Below are 22,304 nucleotides of genomic sequence, written 5' to 3' on the forward strand. Positions count from 1 at the left end.
TTCAATTAGTGTGGAAAATGGTCATGTAATATAACAAATGGTGGAAAGACTTCTAAATAACATGAAGTGTGTTGCTTTAACAAAGCTCCCATTGATGTCACTGTCAAGAGAAATACAAAGATCTATGATGTATGAGAGAGGTTTGTATTCTGAACCTGATCTGAACTTCATAGTGAAGGTCATTTTCCACCCTTCCAACCACCCCATCCCTTGTGTGTATTGCCCAAAATCAGCAATCCAGGAATGATCTCAAGCACTGTCTAAAGCACCAGTATCCTAATTTAAATGTACTTAAAATCAGTATTAATAATAATTTCAAATTTATTTGAAAACTGTCAGTTGGAAGATGATCCGGACCAATGACTGTTCAAGGAACATTCATCTATTGCTTTAAATTTTGGGGGGTAATGAAAACCAGCACAAAATTGTTCAACTTTATCAAGGGAATAATTTAGGCCTATTGAAGGTAAACGATGTAATAATGATAGTTAAGTGTGTAATCCTTGTGTTTGATTGGGTAACTGCCTGTATTATAGCCAGTTTGTGATTCTGTCTCCAATATATTGTATATGAGTGTAGTTTATTAGTGGAGGGGAGAAGAAAGAGGTGATGTAAGGGCTATGGTTGAATGTATATCTCTGGGTAACTTCAGACCTGCCCTGAACCTCAGCCCTCTCCAAATATCATGAAACAATTTCAGAAGCTGTGGTTTAGTTTTTGTTGCATCTGCGTTTCCAAACTCCAACTGGAAGAAAAAAGCAGTGCTTTCTGTGGCTCATTCTGAGTAGGGATTATCTAGAGCCTCGTGCCAGCACCTGTTCTGGGGAGACCTCTAGACTACCTTTGCCATCTCAATGCTCCTTGATAAGTGTCTGAATGTGTTCCAGTATCTGCGGTGACCGAGTATTGCCAGGAGAGCTCCTAAGGCCCCTCCTGTGTGCAGTTCTTTGAACATTGTGCAGAGGTGCCTAATGCACTTGTGAGGTGGGTGAGCAAACTTTGCCCTCCCTCTGCATGTGGACAAACCCCGGGTTCAAGCAACTTGCTCACAAATAAAATAAGTGGTAGAGCCTTGGATGCTTATGTCCAAGCCAGTGCTTTTACTACAAAGCCTTAACTTTTAGGGGCTTAGCCTTTTCATTTTCTGAGTTTCCCCTGTCACCTTCACTGCAGGCCTTGCACTCTTGAATGAGGAATGACTTGAAGCAGTGAATGACACAAAAGAGTCTGATGTGTGAGCCAGTGTTTGGTCTGGGTTGGAGAAATGCAGCTCAAGAGACTGACTGTATAAAAACCCCTATGTTGTAATGAGGGTCCTGGCTAGGCAAGTGTTTTACAACCTCAGCCTGTCACACAACTTGTGATGCTCCTGTTCTGGGATGGAGTCCTGGTCAACTTTATCAGAGGTATGTTTCCTTACACCATTGAAGTGTGAGGAAACAAACACTACAGGTGGCAGCCACCTTTTCAGCTTTCCCTTTGCCCAGACATGCAGGGCAGTTGCTGCTAGAAAATGAAATCTTTCAATCACCTCCTCGTCTTCTGTCTCTCTGCTAATGTCCTGTTGACTGGAGGCGCAGTCCCTGCTTGTCTCAACCCACCAGTAACAATGACAATCAACGGTACCTGTTGACACCCAGCTGCCTGTAACCAGCTCGTATTAATCAATGTCAAGACCGCTCCTTATCCTCCATCTTGCTTCTAAAAAACAGTATTTTCAGAAAACCTAAATGCTAGTAGTCAATTCTTTACTATCAGGATTTTGCAACTGATTGTGTCATTTCTATGTACAATTGCTTAGTGCTAAGAATTGTTGATGGCTGTATTATTTGAATGGATGCTTTAAGTCTTGATTTGTAGCTTTGAGTGGTAAAACTTTTGTATTGCAGTTATGCAACATGCTGCAGAAGAAGTAAGCAAACCATACACCGGAGAGGGTGGAAGGAATTTTGCCCCATGTAGCTTTGCAGAAGTGGCTTGGGAGAGGTGTTGCCTACCTCCAGAACATCACACACTGGCCACTGCCACAGGCAGGAGCCTGGACTTAACGGGCTGTTGTCTTTTCTGATATAGATCGAATATTTTGTTCCTACAAGAGATTTTGGTAGCTTTCAATTCATCCTGTTAACCTCTTGACTCTGGATACCTCTTGCCCAGTACAGCTCCTCCCAAAGCCTGGTACATTAATATAGAATTGCATTGACTCTGGCTATTTTTATCTGCCCCTCTGCTTCCAAGAAGAGTGGATTTCCCAACAATTCCCACTGAAGCAATTATTCATGCGGGCAGAGGTGTGTACAGAATGTGCTTTCAGGATATCCTTTGCTGGGAGCCTAGGGACAGTCTCTAGGAAGAACCTTCTTTGTGAAACGAGGAAGAGAAATGAAACTATTCCTATCCGATCCTCCTCTGTAAAGCACTCTGTGTGAAGTCCAGTGAGTCATGAATTGGTTGGGAAGGCTGTGCTTTCAGGTCCCCCTCTTATACACCCATCTCATCCTGCTGCATTTCCTCCCTAGATAATACAGTCTCAAGGACATGTGCAAAATTGGAAGCAGCATCTAGCGCTCTGGTATGTCCTAGGAATAATACTATGGCAAACCGAAGTGCTGTGAATGTTTAGGATCTCACTTTTAATGGCTCCCACTGTCCTTGTGTTCTTGTCAGTGTGCTAAGGATTCAGATCGTGCAAGAGCGGAACAGTCATTAGATCTTGTGCTCGTCTGTGTCCAGTCTGGAAAGCTTGAGCCGGCTGGACTTTTCTGAGCTGTGTAGTTCAATCTCAAATCTCATCTTGTTTGGTTTGGTTTGTGGGTGTGTTTGGTGCTTGGTGGTTTTTGGTTTTTGTTTTGTGTTCTTGTTTTGTATGACAAGGTACAATACTATGGTCTTTCCTTTGAGTGTCTAGCAAACAAAATAGAAAGATATGATCTTCATGGAGAGCCAGGTAACATTGTTACGGTAATAGAGTCTTGTTGGCTCTTTCATTAGCACAATCCAGGTATAGCTCGTATTTGACTGCAGAGCACCAGTGTGAATGAGACATCTGATAAAAATGGTTTACGATCCTGCCCAGCCTTGGAATCGCTCGCAGTCAGACCCCTCTCCCATCCCATCCCATCCCAATCGGGAAATACCGTGGGCGATTGCTCATGTATTGAGGGCAGCAGCACATGGAACCAAATGAGGAGCTCAGTCTTCAGGGAGCAGGCCAGTCCTGTGGTGACTTAAGGAAATTTTGTTCAGTAGTTGAGATTATAAGACGGCAAAAAGTCAGGCCCTTGCCTTAAAGTTGTGGCAATAGAACTGCTAGTGCGCACCCACATTCGGCGTGATTCAGTAGCACCTGGCCGACCTTGGCTTCTGCCCCTTTTTCTGCCACTGAACTGCTGTGTGACCTTGGGCAAGTCCATTCCCTTCATTGTGTCTTAATTGACTCACCTTTCCAGCAGAGTTCACCGTATTTAACTCTCTTTGTAAAGTGCCTGGAGACCTTTGTGTTGAAAAGTGCTAAGGGACATTATTAAAGCAAGAAAGCCTTGATGCCCAGGAAAGCAGTTCAGTAAAAGTGTCCTGGAAACAGGAGGGGCTGCCTGGCTGGTTGATAGCAGCTTCATTTGCTTGCAGGTAGATGTCCGCTGAGACCTGGAGCTGCTGTGCTAAGTGCATTCAGGAGTGAAAGTCCGTGATGAATACACAGGAGGGTAGAGCAACCCCTAGGCAGGCAGTGGCTCCTGCAGAGAGAACAGGCTTGTGCTTGTGTACTCCTGCAGTCTAGGATAAGGGGTGCTTTAGGTCTTCTCATTGTTCAGAAATATGTTGCGAGGAAAATATTAACAAGCTCACAGTGTATCCGTCTTCTCAGGGCCTGGTTAGGTTTCAGGCCCCTTGAGGCAGAGGCTTTCTGGCTCTGCCTTCCACAGAGCCAAGCACACTGTCAGCACTCAATTAAAAGTCAATATATGGTTTTGTGCTGACTTGGGTTTCTAATATACTGGCCACATTTGAGATCAAGCCTCCCTGCTCAGAGACAGCAAGCTGTTTGGCTGAAGCTGAGCCCTCTTTAAACTGTCCTGATGGGAAAACAGTAAAGGTAAGGGTTAAGTCACAGCCCCACTGATGCCTCATTTCTCGCTGATGCATTTGGAGCCCAGCTGCCTCCCAGTGACTGAGAAAATGTAGCTTCTGCTCTCTAAGGGAACCCCATTTTCCCCTCTGTCCTGCTGAGCCCATGATAAACTGGCCAGCACATGCCCTTCTGAGGCTGCCCAGTCCCAGTGAGGGAAGGAGTGTGGAAGAACAGGGCTGGAGTGGATGGGCAGGGTGAGGGGTGCCTTACCTCCCTTTGGAAATGGGGAAGTAACAAAAGTGACCCAAGTCCAGGTCCCAGAGGGGTTTTAGCGGCTAGAAGGTGCTAAGTTCTGTGACTTGTCTTCGTGCCGTTTCTCTTTATTCCCCCCGCAAGGCGTCAAGCATTTGGGTTTTCTTTTCCTGTGAGTAACTCTGTAGCTCGTTACTTCCTGACTGAGGAAAGTGTGGCTTGAATGGCAGCTCTCTGGCCAAAAGCACTGACCAAGTAGCAAGGGTGACGACACGTGGAGTCAGCTCAGGGAGGATGCTTTGCCTTTGGGTTTTCCACCCCCGCTTAAACATACGTTTTTAATCATTCCAACCACATACAGAAAAACCTGGGAGGTGCTGGCCAGGGAGAGCAGTAGCGCACCTGTCATAGGATGGGTCTGGCATTTGGAGGCAGAAATAGATACTGAGCCATCCTGTTTCGGCAATTAGGCTCTTCCCAGGCTTTCACCACAATAGGCATGTTAGTGTGCGTGACTCGGGGGTGGGGGAGGGATAAAGACAAATGTGCCCCCCTTTCAGAAACACCTGTGCTTTAAAAGAGCCTCCCTCTGGGATGGCATTTATTATATGTATTTTAATTCAGCTGTTCCTTGGGAGGTGCTTTGCTTCTGCAGACATGCACATTAACGCCATCCCAGAACTGGGTGTGGGACCCTTAGCTGGTGCCATTTCAGATCCTTTTCTAAAAGTAACATCCTTCACATCACACAAGCTGGTGATGGAGCGGATAACACCTGCCCTCATCCGCTGTAAACACACTTGCTGTGCCGCCTTGGCAGCACATTCTGGATACCTCTGGGTGCCTGCCTCTGCCTCGGCTCTTTCCCACCGTGTCTGTTCACCAGATGATTATATTCTGAGAAGGCATTAAATGCAAATGGGAAGAGAAGGTATCCAGGTTGTAGCCATATTGGTCTAGAGGAAAAGACAATCACAACTCGTAGTAGAGAGATCTTGTATTAGGCAAAAAAGAATGGGAAGAGCAGCCACTCATTGGGAGCAGGGTAACAAAATGCCATTTGACTTATGACGGCTCTGTCACTGCTTCCTTGGCGGTGGAGGGATGAGTGCCTGCAGTGCAGCCATCCGAGGTGAAGGCTGCTGCAGATGTGGCTCCATGTGGGTGTTAACTTGGTCGCAGGTGAACGTAGGGAGCAGAAAGTGCTGTGTCAGAGGAGAAGGAGAAAAAAACTGAGGAAGCCTTTAGTGTGTGTGCAGTGCTCTTTATTTTGCACAACAGACTAGTGATCTTCCCTTCCCTGTGCTTCCATCTGTGCATTAGGCTGCTCCCCTCTCATGTTTGGCGGAGGGGGACAAACACCCCTGCAGTAGCTCATCAGGGGGAGAATAACATTGTCTCTGCGCTCAGTTGAATTTACCATGGAAGCCAGGACCTACAGCTACAACTCAGTAGTTCTGAGTTGATTTTGCGTTGACTACACTGATGCAAAATCAGGCTGTATTCCACTCAGGGACGTGTCCTGGACTTGGGTGCTTCCACCTATTTGTCCTCGTTTGTAAGCTCTTGCAGAGCCACTCATTGTCGTTGCGGAGCTCAAGAAGCTCATCCGTCATGGGCAGGAGCAATCGTAAAAATTGATTCATGGGAAATGCATCTGTGAGGCAGATCCACTTGACAGATCACAGAGCCGTCATAGCCTGCATTCGTGGAGTCAGTCAGTGCTTTGATGCATATTTGGGTCATAAATAATCTGATACAAATTAAATGTATTATTGTGACAGGTTTATTCTGTTATCTATTATTTATTAGATTCTGTGGTTTCTTTGTGTGCTTTTTTTGTGGAGCTGTCAAGTCAACTTCTTAGCTCTTCATGAAGCTTGTGACTCAGTTTTGAATAGAATTTGCCACAGAGAAATTCCCCAAGGGGGTCTCAAGTAGCAGGGGAGTCATACATGCAGGTAGACGTTTTGGAAGTGGCAGGCTTTTTTAATCATTCCAACCACATACAGAAAAACCTGGGAGGTGCTGGCCAGGGAGAGCAGTAGCGCACCTGTCATGGGATGGGTCTGGCATTTGGAGGCAGAAATAGATACTGAGCCATCCTGTTTCGGCAATTAGGCTCTTCCCAGGCTTTCACCACAATAGGCATGTTAGTGTACGTGACTCGGGGGTGGGGGAGGGATAAAGACAAATGTGCCCCCCTTTCAGAAACACCTGTGCTTTAAAAGAGCCTCCCTCTGGGATGGCATTTATTATATGTATTTTAATTCAGCTGTTCCTTGGGAGGTGCTTTGCTTCTGCAGACATGCACATTAACGCCATCCCAGAACTGGGTGTGGGACCCTTAGCTGGTGCCATTTCAGATCCTTTTCTAAAAGTAACATCCTTCACATCACACAAGCTGGTGATGGAGCGGATAACACCTGCCCTCATCCGCTGTAAACACACTTGCTGTGCCGCCTTGGCAGCACATTCTGGATACCTCTGGGTGCCTGCCTCTGCCTCGGCTCTTTCCCACCGTGTCTGTTCACCAGATGATTATATTCTGAGAAGGCATTAAATGCAAATGGGAAGAGAAGGTATCCAGGTTGTAGCCATATTGGTCTAGAGGAAAAGACAATCACAACTCGTAGTAGAGAGATCTTTTATTAGACCAACAAGAATGGGAAGAGCAGCCACTCATTGGGAGCAGGGTAACAAAATGCCATTTGACTTATGACGGCTCTGTCACTGCTTCCTTGGCGGTGGAGGGATGAGTGCCTGCAGTGCAGCCATCCGAGGTGAAGGCTGCTGCAGATGTGGCTCCATGTGGGTGTTAACTTGGTCGCAGGTGAACGTAGGGAGCAGAAAGTGCTGTGTCAGAGGAGAAGGAGAAAAAAACTGAGGAAGCCTTTAGTGTGTGTGCAGTGCTCTTTATTTTGCACAACAGACTAGTGATCTTCCCTTCCCTGTGCTTCCATCTGTGCATTAGGCTGCTCCCCTCTCATGTTTGGCGGAGGGGGACAAACACCCCTGCAGTAGCTCATCAGGGGGAGACTAACATTGTCTCTGCGCTCAGTTGAATTTACCATGGAAGCCAGGACCTACAGCTACAACTCAGTAGTTCTGAGTTGATTTTGCGTTGACTACACTGATGCAAAATCAGGCTCTATTCCACTCAGGGACGTGTCCTGGACTTGGGTGCTTCCACCTATTTGTCCTCGTTTGTAAGCTCTTGCAGAGCCACTCATTGTCGTTGCGGAGCTCAAGAAGCTCATCCGTCATGGGCAGGAGCAATCGTAAAAATTGATTCATGGGAAATGCATCTGTGAGGCAGATCCACTTGACAGATCACAGAGCCGTCATAGCCTGCATTCGTGGAGTCAGTCAGTGCTTTGATGCATATTTGGGTCATAAATAATCTGATACAAATTAAATGTATTATTGTGACAGGTTTATTCTGTTATCTATTATTTATTAGATTCTGTGGTTTCTTTGTGTGCTTTTTTTGTGGAGCTGTCAAGTCAACTTCTTAGCTCTTCATGAAGCTTGTGACTCAGTTTTGAATAGAATTTGCCACAGAGAAATTCCCCAAGGGGGTCTCAAGTAGCAGGGGAGTCATACATGCAGGTAGACGTTTTGGAAGTGGCAGGCTTTTGGGGTGTTGGGAAAGAAGGAAAAAAAACCAAAAACTTGGATCTTGCTATTCCCCACTGGCTGAGCGAAACTTGAGTGTGTGACCAGTTCGTAGCAAAAGGAAATACAATAATTGACTTTGGTTAACTCTGGACCAGACCCTAAACGATCTGAGCGTGGAGTGCTGCTGTTGGTGAGACGGATGCTAGAAGTGAGAGAGATGTTGGGCTGGGTGCTTGTGCTTTTTCCTTGGACGCTTTGCTTTATTTTTTTTTGTACATCTTTTTTACCTCCTAACTAATGCCTGATCTGTGATCTGGGGCTGAGTGCATTTCAGTGTTGTTCCCAGGGAAGGGTCCTCCTAGCCGGACCTACAAGCTGCACCATCATGGTACAGCCGTTTGGGTTGGTTTTCTGCTTCTGTTTCAGTGGTCACAGTTCTTTCTCTGCATCTTAGTTTATGGCAGACTCAGCCCTGCATGGTGCTGAACGCTTGCTGGCCCCAGTCCAACAAAGCACTTGGCCTCCAAATTAGTGATTTATATGGTGCTTAAATTAAGCGTGTGCTTAACAGCATGGCTGGATGGAGGCTGGTATAGCTAGGACTGAGCAAAGTCAGCTGTCTGAGCCAGATTCTACTGTATTGTATCCAAGTTTATGAGAGACGAATCCATCACTGACTGCACAGCGGGCTACCTGCAGCAGGTTCTGTGGAGATGAATAGAGTATCCTCCTGCCTTGGCAGTGCAGGGGACAGCAGGCTGATAGAGTTACCTCCTCCTCGGGTTGGCCTGGTCTCCTACATTTGAGAGCCTCCAGTAGAGCAGTGTTCTGTACAGAGAATACCCAATGGGTCTCCAGCACCCAGTGGTGCTAAATCACTTTGCTGCTTGCTCTGTGCCTCGCTTTCCCTATCTATAAAATGATACTGACTTCATCTCTTTCAAAATACTACATAAAAGTGGGGGGGGGAATGATGATACTACCAGCAAAAGTACAGTTCAGTGGAAGTATTGCTTGTGCAAGAACTGCCAGATTGAACTCCATGTATCCCTCATAATTTCAAAGTACTGTACTTGTAGTAGAGTCATGCTTAGGCCTAACGGTTGCATGTACTTCTCTCTTCATGTAATTTTTCTGTCTTTTCATTATTCTTTATTTACACAAGTTTGCAGATATTGCATTGTAATTATGTCCATTGCAGGAATTGTAAATGATTGCTTTAATATACTAACTACTCCAGCAAAATATGGATATTAACTGACATACAGATATATTTTATATCATGTGATTTTTTTTTCCCCCCCCCACCCCCAGTTTCAGTAAGTGAAAATGCAAAACCTGTATTATCTTTTAAGAACAGTCATTTTTTGAGAATAAGGTTTAGTCCCACGGAAATCACTTATGTATGAATTATTTTCCATTTATACACACATTCCATCAAAAGGAGTGTGCATCCTTTGCTCTGTGAGTTCCTTTACTGCATTTTAAAAATAGAACGCTCCAGCTAGGCGATGTCAGCAGCCCACCCTCTCTCTCAGAAGCCACCCAGTAATTAATATGAATTATAGCCCAGTGACTAAATAGTCACTGATTCCAGTCTTTCCGGTGTCCCCCCAGTCCCCCCACAGCTCAGGAAAACAAACAGGCCTTGCAGTGTCCCATGAAGGTCAATAAACTAGGTGTTATCTCTAAGGAAAGTTGCATTGGTATAACTACATTAATGCAAAATCAGTGCAATTACACAGATCCAAACACCTAGTGTAGACACATTTAAACTGGTTTAAACTTTGTCTATATTGTTTTCAGATTAACTGTTTTCTAGCCAAATTGAGATATCATAGATGTTAGGGCTGGAAGAGACCTCGAAGATCATTGAGTCCAGCCCCCTGCCCCAGGGGCAGGAAGTCAGCTAGGGTCAAAGGATCCCAGCAAGATAAGCATCCAAGCATTTCTTGAATGAGTCCAGAGTAGGTGCCTGCACCACCTCTGGAGGGAGTCTATTCCAGGTCCCGGGGGCTCGGACAGTAAAGAAAGTTTTTCTTATGTCCAGCCTAAAACGGTTTTGGAGGAGTTTATGACCGTTGGTCCTTGTTTTTCCTTGGGGCGCTCTGGTGAACAGACATTCTCCCAGATCCTGATGCACACCCCATATGTACTTATAGGCAGTCACCAGGTCACCCCTGAGCCTGCGCTTCTCCAGGCTGAAGAGTTGCATGGCTCTCAGCCTCTCTTCTTAAGGCCTGTTCTCTTGCCCTCTGATCATGCGCGTGGCTCTCCTTGGGACTCTCTCAAGTTTCTCCACATCCTTCCTGAATTGTGGAGCCCAGAATTGGATACAGTACTCCAGTTGCGGCCTCACCAAGGCCGAGTACAGCGGATGGATGACATCCTGACATTTACTTGAGAAGCATCTATAGATGCAAGCCAGGGTTTTGTTCGCTTTACCAGCTGCAACATTGCATTGGTGGCTCACGTTCATCTTGTGGTCAGTCATGACCCCCAAGTCTCTTTCAGCAGTGGTGCTAGCAAGCGTAGCACTGCCGAGCCTATAAGAATGCTGCAGGGTTTTTTTCCCTGAGGTGGAGTACCTTGATGGGTGTTTGAGCTAGTGTGAATGTCCACGTTGGGTGTTCACAGCTGTGTCATTAGATTCAGTAGAGACAAGAGCCAAGGACTATTTTGGACCATGCTAGAGATGGGCACTCTGAAATAGAAGATCTCTGCCAGTTGCCTTCTCTCTTACATGATTGGGGCTCTGCCCTGGTATCTTGGCTGATTGGGCTGAGTCAAAATGACATGGGGACATAGCAAGACTTTTGGTGGGTGATATCTTTTACTAGACCAACTGCAGCTTGGGATACTGAGACAAGGGTATCATAGTACCCTTTCTTGGGTGTCTCACCCAAACCTGAGGAAGGGGATTGTGATGCCCAAAAGCTTGTCTGAGTCCATCCCTTCTGTGCAATTAGTCCAATAAAAGATATCATCCACAAATGTATTGCCTCTCTCGCATCTTTCCGGGGCCATCACAACTACAATGTCACTGCAATGCTACCAAAACATGGAGAGACTCAACCCTGCTTTCAGATAAGTAGGTCCCATGATGCTTTGACTTTAGAAGTCAAAACTCTTTCTTGTAGTGGAATAGTTACTTGGTGAGGCATGCACTGCTGGGTCATGCAACAGTTTAAATCAAAGATTAGTGTTGACTGGGGATTGGTGCATTTTGTTTAGCCACGCTGCAAGTGCAGCTAGGGGAATGGTAGAGGCTGCTTCTGGAGGTTAGGGAGGAGTTTAGTCTCCTTAGCCCATATCACCCTTGGCATCTCAGTTGAGGCTGCCAACAAGAGGCTCCTCACTTCCCTTCTATGTGTGTTTTAGCATCATGCTGAGGTTTGGGTGGACGCTCTTAATTTACTCTGTTCCCGTTCCCTGGTTCTAAGTTCATAGCGGACTGTGAGGGGCAGAAATGCTTGTAAATTTAATCCAAGTACCCCGCTCTGAAGTTTCCTTGGGAGTGAAAAATATGTTTGATTAAGGAAACTATGTCTTCAGAAAGCCTATCAGCATACGGAACTTTGCGCATCAGAGCTGGCTGCAGAACATCTAATTAAGTGGAACTGCTCTCCTGGGAACTGGGCTTGCAGAAAATTAGTTTTCATGTTCTTGGCCTGATGTTTATTAAACGTGTCCTCCCTTTTTTCTTTCCTTTGCAGTTTTTATCTGTAGTTTCATGGTGGCAGCCCCTATATTTGGTTACCTTGGTGACCGTTTCAACCGAAAGATCATTCTCAGCTGTGGGATCTTCTTCTGGTCAGCTGTCACCTTTTCAAGCTCCTTCATCACTGAGCAGGTACGATCTTGGCAGAACTGGGAAATGTCAGCAGAGACGTTCTGGAGAGTGTACTGAACAGAGTGGGATCCTTTTCTAAGCTTCCCTCCCCCAGCATACGTGGACTGACAATCATTTTAAAATATAACCCATTGCAGTGTTTCCCACACTTCTGGGACCTGTCAGATCTCAACATGTCTCTTAGGGCACACTCTCATTCAGACTTTACCCTGAAGGCTCTGAAAGCGTGCGGAGCTTGGAGCCATAGTGGCCCACCTCCGATGAGCTCACAGACCATAATTTGGGAACTGTATTGTGTGAGCTTTTGTGGGACAAACTGTAATGCTCATGGTCACATGTTTCATTAAATCCAAAGTGTGTTCTCCCCCCAGGCATATGAGTCACAAACATCCCAGGTGAATTGCAGCACGATGTGACATTAACACCAGTGCTTTAGCTTGAGGAACAGCTTATAGACATTGTACAAATTAAACAATTCCGTGACTAAACAGAGACTTTCTTGTCCCCTGATGTCATAGCATAATCCATGGTATGTGGACACTGTCTCTGTTTGCAGGACACAGGGTACACAGACTAAGTACATCAGTTTGGGCACAGGTTTTGTTGATGTCCTCCATCAGTTCCCCTGATGGGTAGGGAGGGTAAATGGAAGGGCTTGGATTGGGTATAGCTTCAGCTCCCCTCGCACCAACTAGATGATCTTGCTTGGGAATTGATGTAATCCTTCAGCTCACCTAAGTTTGGCAAGCTATATATAGCATCCCTGGCTGCCTTTTGATACATATCACCACCTTCCCTGTTTCAAGGCCGTGTCAGCATGTTTGTTTTCTTGCCTGTCAAGGATACTGTCAGGCAACAATGGCTTGGCAATACGCGAGGGGAAAAAAATCCTCATTTTAAACTATACCACACAGGAGATTGTGGGTTGCAGGTGGCAACATTCCTGGAGAGATAGTTATGCCAGTAAGTAATAGTTACTGGCGTCATAGACTGATCTCCCTGGCGAGCATCAGGACTTTGTTCCTTTTTTCAGTCTAGCTGCATTCCAGAAATTGCAGTGCTGTGGTCACACCCAGAAAACAGCCAGATCCCCGCCTATACGCGCCCACAGACATGCCATGCGGTTTCCAGTAAACAGTGGTTGCCATCACAGGTGGAGAGGAAGAAGTCACACCTTCAACTTCCTCACCTTCACATCCACTTGGATGGGGCTCTATGTCTAAGCATTTATTAATAGAAGGCCAAAGCCTTCCCCGCTGCAGAATTGCTCTGGTTTCAGATGAGTCCTTTCAAAGCATGCTATAAATGCAATTCTGATTAATGCCAAAAAAGCTGGTAGTCCACCAGGGACAACAGCATCTATGTTAAGCCATTGCACTTTTATTGAGAGCCAGCAGGAGGAACTGACTGCACTTTGTACTCTTATGCGGTACTTACCTAAGGGTACCTGAGGTAGCCTGTAAGGTTGCATCCAGATGAGAGAGCACATGGCTGTTGTGGTGCCTCAAAGCAGTTTGAGATGCTGCAAGAGGCATGCTGGGAATGAAAAAATGTGCCCTGTGCTGTATATTTGCAATGCAGGCTCTAATTTTGATACCGGGAAATCCTGGTATATAAAAAAAAATAAAAATAAAAATAAAAAACCGCCCCTGGCCAAAGCACCACAGGCAAATGGAGGCTGGATCCTCCAAAGAGATGCTCTGGCACCCGGCCACAGCATCTCTATACCTGCCCTCTTCCCCTGCTGCTCCGGCAAATTGTTGGGGCAAATAGGAGCTAGGCAAAGCTTTGGCAGTGGCTCAGACCCAGGCGCTGTCCAAGGTAAGTGGCGGTGGAATGGGCAGGGAACACAACACTGTGTGTGTGGGGGGTGGAGGGACAGGGGGGTGGGATGGCTGCTCAGGAGGGTTGGGTCTCCCACCCACCTCCCTCGCATGGCACACAGCCACCCTGCAGCACAGCAGCTGGCAGAGACCCCCGGTGGCATGGGGCTGGCTCCAAACGGCAGCTGCACAAGGCGCTAGTCTGGTCCCGCCCATGCACCCTTGGACAGAACCAGGCCAGCTCCTGCTGTCACCCGCAGCTTTCAGTGTCACACGTAGGGGCTGTGTGCCCTCAGACCTGGCCGGGTCCTACCTCCATGTGCCCCATGCACCGTCAGGCCAGGCTGGCTCCATCCAGTCCCTGATCCCCAGTTGAGGGCTTCCCAGAAACGGCATGGGGATTGCTGGGGCCTGGGTGCAGGGAAGAGAACAGCAAGGACTGGCACTACTCACAGCCACAAAGCAGCAGGTGGGACAGCTGCAGCTGGACTCATGTCCTGGTGCTGGGGTGCACCTGCTGCCAGGAGGGAGCTAGTGGGGGCAAGCAGGGGTTGCGGGTCAGGAGTGAGGGGCAAAGGTAGGAACAGGATGCTGGCATATCAGTGCTACTCAGTGCCCCACATCCTGGTAAGCAAAGGGGGAGAGGGGCAGCTCTGATTTTTCTATGATAAAAAAAACAAAAGCAGTTTGAAGCGGACCAGCACAAGGAGCACATCTTCTGGGCGATAGCTGCCCAGATGGCGGAGCGGGGACACCAGAAGACATGACAGCAGTGCCACCCAAAGGCCAACTGTGCAGCCATGGCCCACTAGCAACTGGTCCAGAGGTGCAGGCCTCTCTGTTGCAGTGCCCATACCAGAGCCCAGGCAGCTGTTTGGCCCGCATCTGGGTCTGGCAGGCATACAGCCATGGGGTTGCAGGTCTAAGGGGGCAGATGCTGTCACAGATGGCAACAGGTCATAGCCAGGCAGCAGCCCCCACTGCCAGACTGCTGCAGTGGGTAGAGGGTGCAGGGGCTACTCTAGGTTAGGGCTGCTTCAGCAGTCTAGCCGGCACAAGGGGCTAATGTCCCCAGGTACTAACTGGCTGAGTCTCAGAAGCTCCTTAGGGCAAGTAACCCTGAGCTGCTCACCAGGGCAGCATTTTATACTGCTAGGGCCAGCAAATGCCAGATTTGTGCCTCACGACATGTCAGGTACGTGTGGTGAGGCACAAACCTGCGGCACAAATTTGTGCTGCTGTTATTTGAGCTGCTGGAAGTGCACATGCCTGCATGTGTGGATGCACCCTAAGAGGATAAGTGTCAGCCCTAAGGCCAGGATATATTTAAACTTTGCACACCAGGGCTTTTGCTCCTGCTGCTGGAAGTTGTAGGGGTAGGAGAGCTATAACTGAAATACCCTGAGCTGTTTAGTTTCCTTTTCCATTTTAGTTGCTCTTAGCTCTGGGCCACATACAAACCCTGGATCCAGGTATTTTGTACTCCGCCCCCGACACACCATCTATATGTCCACCAGATAGTCAGAAGACAAAGAGTTACTTAGGTACTTCATTGTCATTTATCCAGAACTAAAGGTATGTTTGCTTGGGGAGGCAGGGAAGAAGGTGTCCATTTTATTTGAGTATTAATTAACATTTGATAGATATGCTTGGTTTTATAAATACAGGCGGAGTCAGTAATTTCATGTCATTAAATAAAATCATCTGAAATAAGGTGTCTTGGATGGTGAAAAAGGCCTGCTTTGTCCTATAGCACCCTGCTAAAGAGAAATTTAATGATATTGGAGCACAATGTTTCTCTAAAACAAGGAAGCTCTTTTCTAATGATTACCCTTGTGTGCCTGATAGTTGCATAGTTATGAGTTGTAAAAATGTTACATTGTTCTCAAACCCAAAGTTATTCATAGAGGTCATTGACCTTACATTTTATCCATTATTGTAGGAAATGGGTACATTTTCAGACAAGCATCTGGATTGAATCCACTTGGACATGCCCAGAATGAAGTCAGCATGTGCCTATCTGTGTCTGCACGTTGTAGGTACAAACACCTGCTAACGCTTCTACTACTTCATACGTGCCCTTTAGTAGCCTTCCACAAATCCTTTTTGGGGGTTTTGGATTTGTTTTGATAAGTGTTTGGGGAAAACCCTTCTATCAGTTCAGACTCAGCAATAAAATGACAAGATGAGCCTAGAGATGTGAGTGAACTGTTCTGTGGTACAAAGGCAAGCATTTTACACAGGTAGTTACTAAACTCAAAGGATCTCCTTTATCAAACACATCTCCAACAATTATATTTTCATCTCCATGAAGAGCTAAATAGTTCTCCGATTTCCTACCTCTGCCCACCCTCCCTGGCCTCTCCCTCCGTTCCTTGCCTGCCAGTGCAGCCTCTCATGAATAACTCTTCAACCTCCTATCTGGGTAGCATTTTGATTAATCCAATTTTGGTTGCCCTATATCTTGGTTGATCATAGAATCATGGAATCATAAAAAAAAATAGGGTTGGAAGGGATCTCAGGTGGTCATCCAGTCCAATCACCTGCTCAAATCAGGACCATCCCCAACTAAATCATTGCAGCCAAGGCTTTGTGTAGCTGAGTCTTGAAAACCTCCATGGACAGAGAGTCAACAACCTCTCTGGGTAACCTATTCCAGTGCTTTAATACGCTCCTTCTGAGAGAGTTTTTCCTAATATGTAACCTAAATTTCCCTTGCTGCAACTTGAGACCACTGCTCCTTGTTCTGTCATCTGCCACCACTGAGAACAGTCCAGCTCCATCCTATTTTGAATAGTTGAAGGCTGCTATTAAATCCCCCTCAGTCTTCTCTTCTCTAGACTAAATAAGCCCATCTGGAGCTCTGAGCAGTCATACAGCTCTTTTACATAAAGAGCAACTCTTCCTTCTCTTCTCCCCTGCCTGCCCTTCCTGAACAGTTTATACCCAATCGTGACAGTGCTCCAGTCATGCGAGCTATGCCACCAAGTCTCTGTTATTCCAATCACATCATAGTTCCGTGAGTGGATAAATTGGTGACCACTGCAGCAATCATCAGCTCCCAGCATAGCCCAGGTGATGTGGACATCTTTGCAGTCCGGGGCACAGATGAAGACACAGTCAATCAGGTGCCAAGGCTTAGATTGTGGGTGTTGCTATGATGTCTTGTGCCTGTGTTTTTCTGGTGGAACAGGGTGTTGGTGATGGTGAGCCCATATTCTACACGTTTGGTCAAGAGGAGGATGGCACTGGAGTTGATCTTTCCTATTCCTTCCTTGCCAGTGGTTCCATTCCAGAGTCTAGATTCCCTTCCAGAGGTTATGTCACACAAGCTGGCTCCCAAATGATGACTGCACCAGAAGCAATGCTGATGGAAGATCAGTGTTGAGGGACTCAAGGACCCAAGCAAGACCTCTTCCACCAGTGCCTCAACGAAAAACTGGTGGATTACAATCAACAACAATGAGAGAATGTCAGCAGCACGTGCAGTACCCTCAAGGCCACCATCATCAGCACCTGTGAAGAGATGTTTGGATTCTATACTAGGAAACATCAAGACTGTTTTGATGAGAGTGACTGCCCGCGAGATCCAAGAGTTGATCGATCACAAGAGCAAAGCCTTTTGTGCTTGGCAAAGTAACGCCCAACTACAAGCAAAATAAATTGAATCTCCAACAAACCAAAGCAGAGGTCCAAAGGTGGATGCACAATGTGAAGAACAAATGGTGGGATGACAAAGCTAAGGAGATTCAACATCTGGCTGACCTCCATGATATGTACAGCTTCTTCAGTGCCACCAAAGCCATCTACAGTCTGATCACTCAGGACCAACCTCATTTGAGACCTAAGGATGGAAGATTCCTGATCAATGGAAGGAAAACCACAATGCCCATTGGAAGGAGCATTTTGAAGACCTTCTCATTTGAGAGAGTGCTGGTGAGGAGAGGGTTCTCAACTCCATCCCACAACACCCAGTCAGAGATGATCTTGGAATCCCTCCAACCCTTGATGAGGTGAGAAAAGCCATCAAGCAGATGAAGAACAGCAAGGCATCTGGAGTGGATGGGTTCCCCACTGAAATCTTAAAACAGGGAGGAGAAGAGCTCACGCCACAGCTTCATGTCCTCGTCTTAAGGATCTGGTATGGTGACCGTGACAGTCTTCAAGAAAGGAGACAAGTCCAGCTGTGGAAACTACAGAGCTGTCCACTACAACCTTGCTGTCCACCACAGGAAGGGACACTCTGAGAACTGTTCTCAGCCATCTCCTTTCACTTGCTGAAGAGCTCCTCTCAGAATCACAGTGTGGATTTAGGGCATTTAAGAAGCAAAACTGACATGATCATCACAGCTTGCCAACTGCAGGAGAAATGTCAGGAACAACATAAGCCTCTCTACATGGCCTTCTTTGACCTTACAAAAGCTTTCAACTCTTGTTAGCAGAGAAGCATTATGGAGGATCCTTCTGAAGTACGGATGCCCACTGAAATTTGTCACTGTTCTCTGCCTGCTCCATGATGTTTTATGAGTGGTGGTTCTCAGTAATGGATCCATCACAGATCCCTTTGAGATTAAAACAGAAGTTAAGCAAGACTGCATCATCGCTCCAGCACTCTACTCAATATTTCTTGCTGCGATGCAACATCTTACCCCCAACAAGCCTTCAGCTGGAGTGGAGCTAAATTACTGAATGGATGGTAAGCTGTTTAACCTCAGCCGACTGTGACTATATCAAGAATCCAGCACCACCCACCACACACAGAAACACGCGTCCAAGCTTCAGTAGAGTCTGTTGATCCCAAATAGACATTATCTGCCATCTTTGGATACATAGATGAGACAATCATGGAAGACAGTCCTCCTCAACTGTGAGGGATTGCCAACGAAAAGGAGTTCCATGATTGTGCAAGGACTCCCAATTCTTCCTGCTCATTTCCCGGGCTCTTTGCTTTTGTGTACAGGCACCTGAGGTAACTAGCTGGTTGAGCTTGCTCCCTGGGTTGACTTGGATTACAGTATTTAATCAGGGGGTCATATAAACCTGTGATTGCTTCTGAGTAGCGTCATGTGAAGCCACTTCGTTTCTGGGAGTGATCACACTGTGCATTGAATCCTCTGTGTGTGTGGATAAAGCTACTTAGATAGCTCTATCTCTGTTAATCGCACTAATAGTTCTCAGAGTTGATTAATTTGGCCAAAAATCTGCCTCTGGGGAAGTGTTGTTGAGAGAGGAGTTGTGTTGGCTTTCCTTCTAATGTTGGTTTCCCACACCTCTTTTTACACCAGCTTTCAAGAAATCATCACCCCTTTCCCTGGTGGGCAAACAGCATTAATTTCTTAAAACAAGGAGATGGGCACTAGTGGAAAGCTAGAAACCATGAGCAGCAGTTCACAAAACAGTAATATTTCTCATACAGATGGCTCAAATCCAGGTCATCTCTTCACAAGAGGGGCTTTACTTTGGATATGGGTAAATTATTTCTAGGGTATAGATTGAAAAGCATTTTGGGCTTCTTTGGGATGGAAGGAGATCATGCATAAATGAGATTCAACTCAGGTAAGGATGAGGTAACTCTGGTTCACGTGGGGGAATCGGCCAGAACACATGGATGAGCAAACTTCAGCCCCAGTGATGTAAGGGTTGTGCGCCTCACTTTTGCTTGCTTAGGTTAGCTAACAGGAAGGGCTTGCTGGGTCACAATAGTAGTGGCCAAAAATACTTTTTACCATCTATGCTAAGTTGTTGGGCTGTGCACTGTTTTTTTTCTGGAAGTGTGTCCTGTGCACTTATTTCTGTGGCAGAATATAATGGATATTTTTAGAGGTGACAGTGATGGTCTAAGTTGCACCCCGGGATGGTAGCATGAACTAAATGCAGAAAGCAACAGAAGTTAGAGCAGGCCAAGCAACATCAAGGTGCAAGATACAGCATGGGGTCTGTGTCTTCCGGCCTCTTATATCCCTCCTAATTGGTTCAGTATTTAGAGATTCCTGTGACACTGGGAGAATAGGAGCCCAAGACATGCATAACACACAGCCTTCCTGCCCTCTTTCTACTCACTCTGCAGGTAAGTCACAGTGACTTACTCATCTGTACCTTCACCACTCTTTGCTTCCCTTTGGAAAGGGAGCAGCAGCCCTCTGTGGAAGAGTGTTAGCTGAAGCAAAAATCCATGTTGGCATGCAACACTGGATATAACCCTCTCATTGCAACTTGCTTAGTTTAAAAGAGAATTGATTTTTATTTCAGGTTCTTGTGTTTCAAGGAGAGCAAAAAGAGAAACAGCAAATTACACGCCATCTGAAAAAATGTAGCTGAGTTTCAGAATAGCAATTGGGTTCCTTTGCAAGCAAAGAAAAATCTCAGGCTGTCTCTGAGTTGTCAGCAATTTGGCATGAGTTGCTGCCTAAAAGATACCTTAATGCACCTTAGGTTCCATTGAGTAAGATAAATTCTCAAATTTAAAAGCAGAAACCAGCAAAACTAAAAGCCTTAAGCCATCTTTTATAAGTATGAAGGAAACTGGGTGTTATTAGTGAAGTCTTTGAACTGATGAATTGTTTGTCATCCTACTGTATTTACACTGAGGTCTGTTTCCAGTGGAAGGCAAAACAGATTCGCAATGCTGGCTGGAGTCTGGGACATGCAGCTGTGTCCCCTGACTTCCATTAGATGTCAGCTCCTAAAGAAATCTGTGCTGAATATAATGCAGATGCTGATGGACAAGGGCTGTAAATGGGCATGGCAGTATTTTTGGTACCCATAGGTTTCTGAGTCTCAGCAGTGAGTTTGTAATAGGAAATTTAGACTCAGACATGTCTGTTTTGTGCTAACCTACTCAGGGAAAAGTAATGTCTGCTGCTCACCCTCCCTATTCTAGAGAGAGAGAGAGACGTGTGCCAAAGCCTGTACCCCCAACTCTTCAATGTTAATTCTGGCCTATTCTTTGTTCAACTAGGAACTGACTCCTCAGGTTCATGGCTCCTCTGACTACTGTGCTTCATTTAGGGCTAGACCCAGATGTGCCAAAATTGGAGCCTGGCTTGTACATAATTGCAAAAAGGGAGTTGAGGGGTGCCATGTCCCTCCTGTCTCTGTAGGAGATGCACACCACTTGCTCCCTTTCCCATGATTGTCCTGCTGCTATTGCACCTTCCATCCTCTTCCTCTTTTTTCAAAAGGGGGTGGTGTGGTTGAGAGGAGGGGGATCATATTTGCAGCTACTGTTCTCTGCCACAGAGCCCTGGCTGGCATCCAGGCACCATGAAAAATAGGCTTCCTTTGCAATAGCTGGATTTACCAGTCGCTCGGAGATGGGCCATAACCATAATACTACAGGGGAAGCTGCTGTTGTAAGATAAGTGGCCATCTTACTACAAGTAAGCTGGAAGCGAGTACCTGAACTTTTGGGCACTTTATCTCACCAGCACTCCTGACCTTTACTGACATGCAGGAAACCCAGCATGGGAGGGCAGGAAGCCAGAATTATTCTAACCATACACAGTGGTTAGAGCAGGCTGAGTTAGGGGGCTGTTGCCAAACTCTGCTGCATATTCCCATCTTCTACCCAACCTGTAGTCCTGTTCTAACCTTTTCTTACCCCAGGAAACGTGTGTGTGTGTGGAGGGCTGGGGTGCTCTCAGCACTGCTTAGCTGACATGGGGAGAAGAGGGGGAGTACCTCCATGCTCTTGACTGAGGAGGGGGACAGCCCCTTTCCCACCACCCCCTCATCTTAACCCCTCCAAATGCATGCCTGAGTCAACAACACATTCAAAATACAACTGAAAAACCCAGGTGGTGTGAACAGGTCCGAAATCCTGAATTTCCACTTCATGTATCAGACGAGCTCATTGGAAAGGGGGCTCATTTCTGCTACCTAAAAAAATTGAAATAGAAATGGCTATCAAAAATCATATTGCTGCCAAGTGGATCGTTTCCCATCTCTGCAGTATCTCCAGAGTAGCAGTGGGTCTCTTTTCACTTCCAGGAGCCTAAAGCAATCACAGAGGAGTCTTGGCAGCATTTCCAGAATACCAGCTAAGTGGGGATAGTGGGACCACATCTCATGAAAACCTTTGAAATCACCTTCAATGGCTTTCATGGTTTGCACAGTGCTGTTACATTGGTTACAGTGTCTCCTGCCCTCTGTGCATGGGTTCATTGACCAGTCAACTATCCTGAGCATGCTGAAGCAAAATTCATGGATGCTGAAAAAAGAAGAGATGTGTCTATTATTCAGCATTGCTGTGAAAATAACTCATGCATACTGCTGCTGCAGAGGCTTTTGTTGCCAGCTCATGAGTATAGAGACAGCAGCCAGCACTGAAATGTCAGTGACCATGTCTCTTTCCAAATGGTGGAAGGCACTGCTTCTTCATTTACTTGTATTGTTATAGCACCCGGAGGATCTCGCTGAGATTGTGGTGCCCTGTTGTGCAAGATACTGCTCAGTCACTGCAGGAAGACGAATCCTCTTCCAAAGAGCTTTACAGCATTGAATAGCTCTGTTCTATGTTGTGACTAAAGAAGTCCCCCTGCACATTCCTGGATCTGCCATCTATTAGTTGAACAATGGGAAAGCTCATCCATCATCTCCCATTCAGGAAGGGGCAACTGATTTTTTTGAAACAATGAATACTGGAAAGAAAAAGAAAACATCCTATGTATCTTGCCTTTAAACATTC

General features: G+C 46.3%; 1 protein-coding gene across 4 annotated transcripts in view; it reads left to right on the plus strand.

Moving 5' to 3' along the window:
• The window catches only part of LOC102376386 (protein spinster homolog 2), a 166,564-nt gene that overhangs the window by 72,040 nt on the left and 72,220 nt on the right, over nucleotides 1–22,304 (plus strand). For all 4 annotated transcript variants that reach the window (XR_003095361.1, XM_025210622.1, XM_025210620.1 and 1 more), the window contains exon 3: nucleotides 11,659–11,795. Coding sequence is in view for 3 of the 4 variants with exons in the window: in XM_025210622.1 (XP_025066407.1) it covers nucleotides 11,676–11,795 (120 nt within the window). In the remaining variant the exon portion in view is untranslated. The remainder of the gene's footprint in view (nucleotides 1–11,658; nucleotides 11,796–22,304) is intronic.

This window comes from Alligator sinensis, unplaced genomic scaffold (genome assembly GCF_000455745.1).
Source record: "Alligator sinensis unplaced genomic scaffold, ASM45574v1 scaffold419_1, whole genome shotgun sequence".
Classification (NCBI taxonomy): Eukaryota; Metazoa; Chordata; order Crocodylia; family Alligatoridae; genus Alligator; species Alligator sinensis.